Here is a 6,945-nt window from a genome sequence, read left to right on the forward strand (position 1 = left end):
CAAGATATCAGGAAGTAGAAGTGCTCTAAAATTACTTAGAAATATGGTGGTAAACATCAGAAAAACTATTGAGAAAGTTAAAAATGGTTGCTTCTTGGGAGTGAGATTATGGAAAAAGAAGACTCAGAGAACTTTACTTGTCAACTGAAAACTCTCTGCGCTGGGCACGGTGGCTCATGCCTGTAATTCCAGCACTTTGGGAGGCCGAGGTGGGCGGATCATGAGGTCAGAAGTTCAAGACCAGCCTGGCCAACATGGTGAAACCCCGTCTCTACTAAAAATACAAAAATTAGCTGGGCGTGGTGGCACGCATCTGTAATCCCAGCTACTCGGGAGACTGAGACAGGAGAATCACTTGAACCCAGGAGGCGGAGGTTGCAGTGAGCCAAGATCACGCCACTGCACTCCAGCCTGGGCAACAGAGCAAGACTCCGTTTCGAAAAAAAAAAAAAGAAGAAAACTGTACTCCTTGTACTTTTCTACCGTGTACAGCTACAATGTTTATAATAAGCAAATATTTAAATAAAATGCCTAGTACAGTGGCTAACACCTGTAATGGCAGCACTTTGGGAGGCTGAGGTCAGCAGAGCAGATCGCTTGAGTCCTGGAGTTGGAGACAAGCCTGGGCAACGTAGCAAGACCCTGTCTCTACAAAAAATACAAAATTAGTCACGCATGGTAGTGCATGCCTGTAGTCCTAGCTACTTGGGAGGCTGAGGTAGGAGGATCTCTTGAGTTCAGGAGGTCAAGGTTGAAGTGAGCAGATATCTCGCCACTGCTTTCCAGCCTAGGCAACAGAGTGAGAGCTCGTCTCAAAAAAATAAATACATAAATAAAACGAAGAAAGCGACTTAAACTCTCCTTTACTTGGTATAGCTTTGCTCTTGAAAACTAGGTAAGAATAAAAGAAAAAACATCAGCATTTGTATTAGCATTAATACATTCATTCTCTCCACCAATATTTACCATGTGCCCACCGCATGCCTCAGGCTGGGTGAGGTGTTAGCCACAGCAACAAAACAGGTAGACTTCCAAGGAGACACACATGATCACTGGCCCTCCCTCTCTCTCCAGAGTAACTGCACCTCACAGAGAGCTCACAAGAATGAAGGAATATGTGGAGAAAACTGCAAAAATGCAACAAGAAAAAGGCCAGTCTGGTAACAGTTTATCATTTGATACCAAGCTGTAACAACCTAAAATCAGAAAACCAAACAATTATAATAAAGTTATATAGCTCTGTGTAACTGAATAAGCATTCTGACCTCACTCAATCCTTAACAATCATGAAAAATAGATTCTGTCCCTCTGCCCATCTGAAAACTAAAAAAAACAAGTTCTGAATATGATTTACTTGACTATGGTCACCAAAATAGTAAATGAGAGAACCTGAGCCTCCACCCGGTCTCCCCATGAATAATAATATAATTATATTTCTTATGTATATTATATAATTTATAAAAATAATTGTTCAATTTATAATCGATTTCTTCTGAGAAAGATACACAAATATACGTATATATTTCTTATACTGTATCACCTGTCTCTGTAAGTAAACCTGAACCTAATAATTTTTTTAAAAGTATAATCTGCATTTGAACAAGAACTGTAACTGAGGAAAACCTAAATGCTTCACCTATGTTATCACATGGCCCCACCATATTTTGGCCAAACTTAAAAGCAATCTTTCTTGAAATAAACACAAGTGAAGAATACTGATAATTTACAGTCTACAATGCTTAAGAAATATTCACAATTTTCACAAACAACTAATAAATTATAGATTCATAATTATTTCAAGATAACCCAATGGGGCCTTTCATCAAATTTACATTGACATTGCCAGATTTATAGCTCTTGTGTAAACTCTGAGACTAAACACTGAAAGGCAAAGGAAGACAGCGTTAACCATAAAGAACATCTTTCCACTGGCATTTTTTTTTTTTTTTTTTTTGAGCCGGAGTCTCGCTCGGGGGCCCAGGCTGGAGTGCAGTGGCACAATCTCAGCTCACTACAACCTCCGCCTCCAAGGTTCAAGTGATTCTCCTGCTTCAGCCTACCAAGTAGCTGGTATTACAGGCACCCATCACCACGCCAGGCTAATTTTTGTATTTTTAGTAGAGACGGGGTTTCACCATGTTGGCTAGGCTGGTCTCAAACTCCTGACCTCAAGTGATCCACCCGCCTCGGCCTCCCAGAGTGCTGGGATTACAGGCATGAGCCACTGCACCTGGCCTCCATTGTCAGTCTTAAGCACTTTCTTCTACGTGCATTGTGCAGGTAGGTTATTCCCAATCGGGTCTCATAGCAACAAGATGGAGGGGATAGTATTATAAGAGGCTTTTCCAATTCAAAACTATCTTAATGTCAGACTCAGGCCAATTTAAAATCATACCAGTAGTTCATTAACATTATAAGTGGAATTTGAAATTAACTACAAAATTCCATAGCTCATCCCTGGCAACAAACTAAAGGACAATACAACTCCTTTGGAAGTAGTTTTACTAAATGTACTATACTACAAACTTGAGAAAAAGTTTTAATTCCACAACTACAAAAGCACATCACTGCTTAACCGGTAATTAAGCAGAAACACAAACCACCACAACAGTGGTTTCCTGCAATGTTTGCATCCCTTGTCAGCTCTTTTCCTGGGGAGGAAGGTGGGGATGGGGAAGGAATATTGATACCTTACCTATCAAGCAGATAAGGCAGAGGATTTGTGCCTTACACAGAGAAGAAATATTTGACTGACACATTCTCATAAATACATATGCATATTTTCATCTAATTTTACTGAAAGCAAGAAACAAAAGCTATAGAATACTACTAAGAATACAGTATTGCCACAAAACCACTGTGAGTGCTAAACACTAGAGAACTCATGACAGGCTTTAATCTGCAGATAGAGCATTCAGAACGTCTGTGATGTGAAATATCTGCAATATGCCAAGCACCTTTTAACGACTGCCACAACCTCAAAACAGATGGCTTATCCTCTTTAAAGCACCAGCTAGTCAGCTCTTAAACACATGAGCTCTGATGATATTCAAGTCAGTATGTGTGTTTTATTAATTTTGTGTTACATTAATTCTGGAGTCTGACATAGAGATGGATTACCCTGCGTTTTAAATAAAGGATTACATGTAGACCTTTAGGAATGAAAATGGGGACATTCTATAGCTAAGAAGGCAGGGGCAGGGTAGAGTAACATGTATTCCAGTCTATAAAGGTGATGATACATGCCATCTATAAGGTAGGATTCTAAACATCTAAAATTGATACAGAATCTTAATTGTCCTACTGTCACAGAAACACTACGTCTGTTTTCTGGCTTCAATAATTATACATTACTAAACTCCTAAAACTCTAAGTACTCTTCTTCCTGCAAGCTTTCCTGGAGCAAGTATTACTAGAAATAACAGTCTTCAAAGTATAAATCACACTTGCATGGTACATTAATGGTTAAAGCTCTTTCAGATATTTTATTTCATTAAAAGATCAATGAGGCTAGGTGGTGGCTCACGCCTGTAATCCCAGCACTTTGGGAGGCCAAGGCAGGTGGATCACGAGGTCAGGCGTTCGAGACCAGCCTGGCCAACATAGTGAAACCCCGTCTCTACTAAAAATACAAAAAAAAAAAAAAAAAAAAAAAAAATTATCCGGGCGTGGTGGCGGGTGGGTGTAATCCCAGCTACTCAGGAGATTGAGGCAGGAGAATTGCTTGAACTTGGGAGGCGGAGGTTGCAGTTAGTTGACATCGCGCCACTGTACTCCAGCCCGGGCGACAGTGTGAGACTCCGTCTCAAAAAAAAAAAATCAATGATGCAGTCTATGGCTCTGAAATTCTGGAAAAGTGATCTGTTTGGCCTACTGCTTCTTTGATAAATAACTGGAGCTGATAATTTTGATGAATATGCTAATTAATATCTCATGGTCACTGTCTCCAACATCCATGGTTCCAAATGTTTTACAAACATAACCTCACCAAACCCCCATAAATTTTGAGATATACTATTATTGTCTCCATTTTATACACTGGAAACTGAAGCACAGAGAGACTAAGTAACTTGCCCTAGGTCCCAAAGCTAGATAATAAACCAACCTGTTGTACCCAGGTAAGAGCTAAGATGCATTAACTTTTGTGTAAACTGAGTGTGAATGGTGAAGATTGGTCTTCGTATATGTCCTGTCAATAACATAGGTAGCAACATTTAAAAGGGAGATGTTTCTTTAAAAACAAAGGCTTTTCAAAATCCTTTAAGGATTATAAGCTCAAGATTTGGCCTAGTTTCCTAAAAACATCGAAAACCTCTTTCCCAAAAGGAGTGTTCTCCTGAGACAAGCACCAAGTGCTGTCATGCTTTTTCCTCTGCCAGTTACAGACTCTCCCACAGGGAAGCACTTCCTGACTTGAAATAATGTTGTAACATTAAAATAACCTCCTGGCATGAGGTACTATGACATTAAATTTTATCAGAGTGAATTTTAAATGTTATGTGAATCAAAACATTTAAAAGGAGTTAGTGTGGCGCTAGCACTTGACGGTACTGTCATAATTTTTAAATGCAAAACAAAACATAATTCATAGCTATATCTCCTACATATCACATGAGAAATTTAGAAACCAGCTGTGATAAATGTCCTCTGAGAGGTCCCTGAGGACAGGGACTCTTTATCTTCTTGCATTTTTGCAGCCCTTTATGCATTTCTGCAGTTATGCGTACTGCATGAAACTTGTCCTTAAGCATTTCCTAAAGATGTATCAATAGTGGTAAAGTATTATAATTTATAGCCAAAAGAATGAAGTTGGCAAAACACGCTAAGAGCCCATTATGTCTGTCTTCTGAAATAGAGTCTGAACTGAATGTGTACAGAAATAAAATCGTGTCTAGTCATGCAATGGGTTAAGTTATCTGCTCTTGGTAACAGCAAAGGATCTTTCACTTTCAAAAGAAAACAACAAAACAGGCACACACAAAATTTCTGCCTTTCTTATCCTAAACAGCTGAATCATTCACATATTCAACAGCCCAGAATTCTTCCGGACTGTCAGTGCGGGCTCTGCTTTTTGAGAGGTTGGAATTTAAAATCCTCCTTAGGAGAGCACGGAAGAATTACAGGAAATTAAAGGGATTCCCAAAGGGCGCTGACTTAAACAGGAGCAGAGTTACCGTTAATCAAACAGGAGGCCCTGGCTGTCAATCAATCTCTGCAGAAGGAAAAATACTATGCTGAGAAAATATATTGGTTCATTATTCAAGTATTTACTAAAGGTGCACTCGGCGAAAGGCCCCTGGAGGGAGGCCAACAAGCACACCAGCTCTGGATCCCGCGCCGGACCGCCCCCTCCCCCGCGGGGCCCACCTGCAGGCGGGACGCCCCCAGATGCGTGTGCCAGGCGGCCGGGGGCGGCCCCTGCACCGACCCCTCCGGCTCCACCAGGGCGCGCCTCACCCGGACTGGTCTCCGGAGCGATACCGGCTTCAGCGTGGCGAAATGCACCAATACGACTCGCCACGCACTGAGAAGGGGGGCCCACGCGCGCCCCGAGCTACTGCGCCCGCGGGCCTCAGGGAGCCGCTGACCTTCTAGGTCGTGGGACCCCCGCACCAACCCGGGCCAGGGCGAGGGGGGCGATCTGGGGTCTCCAGAGAGCGCGTGGGGCTGACAGCCCCCCCCCAGAGTATTCTAGGGGCTTCGTGGGGCGCTTGGGGGGCTCTGGGGGTCCTAGGGGTTCTCTGAAAGGCGCGTGGGAGCTGAGGGTCCCTGTGAGGCTCTGGGGATTCTAAGGGGGCGTGTTAGGGGATCCGGAGGGCGTGTGGGGGCTGAGGAACCCTGGGGAGTTCTGCCGGCCCTAGGGGGTCTCTAAAGTGCGCGTGGGGGCTGAGAGCCCCTGGGAGGATGCGGGGTTTCCAGGGACCGTGGGGGGCCCTGTGGGGTCTCTGGAGGGTGCGTGCGGACTGAGGGCCCCTGGGCGTCCTGGGGGCTCCAGGGGGCGCTGGGGGACCCTACAGGATTTCTGGAGGGCGCCTGCAGGCTGAGGGCCCCTAGGCGTGGTCTGAGGGCCCCAGAGGTTGCGTGGGGGCTCGGGTGGTCAGCCTGAAAGGAAGGGGGCCAAGTACGGAGACCCCCCCCCCCACCCCAGGGCACGCACGGTCTGGCGCTCACCCAAACAGCCCTCGGAGGAAGGAGTGGGAGGCCTTGACTCGCTTCTCGGCCTCCGCCATCAGCTGTACTGCCTCACGCTCCTTCCCCGCGTTGTCCATGTCGCCCGCCGCGGCCGCCACAGCCCCCTCAGCCGGCTCGCTGAGCGCCCAGGCGCCTTAGCCCTCCCTCTGGCGGCCGCAGGGGCGCAGGCGCAGGCGCGACGCGCGAGGCCTTTCGGGAGCTGTAGTCCGGGTCCTGTCATGGCGGCGGGGATTCGCGACCCTCCTACTACAGTTCCCAGGAGGCCCCGGGGCGGAGTGTGTGTGAGCCGAGCTTGCGTACCGCTAGCTCCCCGGACATCGGCGCAGGGGGCGTGACCCCCCCGCCAAGGGGTCCTGAGCCAAGGTGAACTTTAATTTTGTATGTATGCAGAAATGGAAAATGATCCGTGGCCTCTAGTAAAGATCACCTACTCAGTAAGACTCGCATGGCAATGGGATGGATGAAGGAACAGGGGATAACAGATTGCATGGAACCCACACCCTACATGCAAGTTCTGCAAAAGAGAATCTGGTGTAGCCACCAAAGCATCACATGCTTGATACCGCCCACCAAAAAACGAGCAACAGCTGGCAATAAGAGCCATTTTTATCTCCAAGAGCAAGACGTCCCCAATATAAGTTCAGTTATTTTTAAATCTCCCCAAACTGTAACTTTCTCTTGGTCCTCTCTTCCTTGATTATAAATGAGTTGCATATATGCAATATATGCATAATCCACTATTTTGTTGACTGA

The 6,945-nt window shown here is 45.4% G+C and overlaps 1 protein-coding gene across 2 annotated transcripts in view; it reads right to left on the reverse strand.

Annotated features, from left to right (window-relative positions):
* The window catches only part of NAPB (NSF attachment protein beta), a 46,934-nt gene extending 40,599 nt beyond the window's left edge, over nucleotides 1–6,335 (reverse strand). Inside the window, 1 exon segment of one of the 2 annotated variants that reach the window (NM_001131455.1) lies at nucleotides 6,172–6,335. In NM_001131455.1, coding sequence (NP_001124927.1) covers nucleotides 6,172–6,269 — 98 coding nt within the window. In that variant the 5' untranslated portion in view covers nucleotides 6,270–6,335. 2 annotated transcript variants of the gene reach the window in all.
* Nucleotides 6,336–6,945: the final 610 nt, after the last annotated feature.

Source organism: Pongo abelii, chromosome 21 (genome assembly GCF_028885655.2).
Source record: "Pongo abelii isolate AG06213 chromosome 21, NHGRI_mPonAbe1-v2.0_pri, whole genome shotgun sequence".
Classification (NCBI taxonomy): domain Eukaryota; kingdom Metazoa; phylum Chordata; class Mammalia; order Primates; family Hominidae; genus Pongo; species Pongo abelii.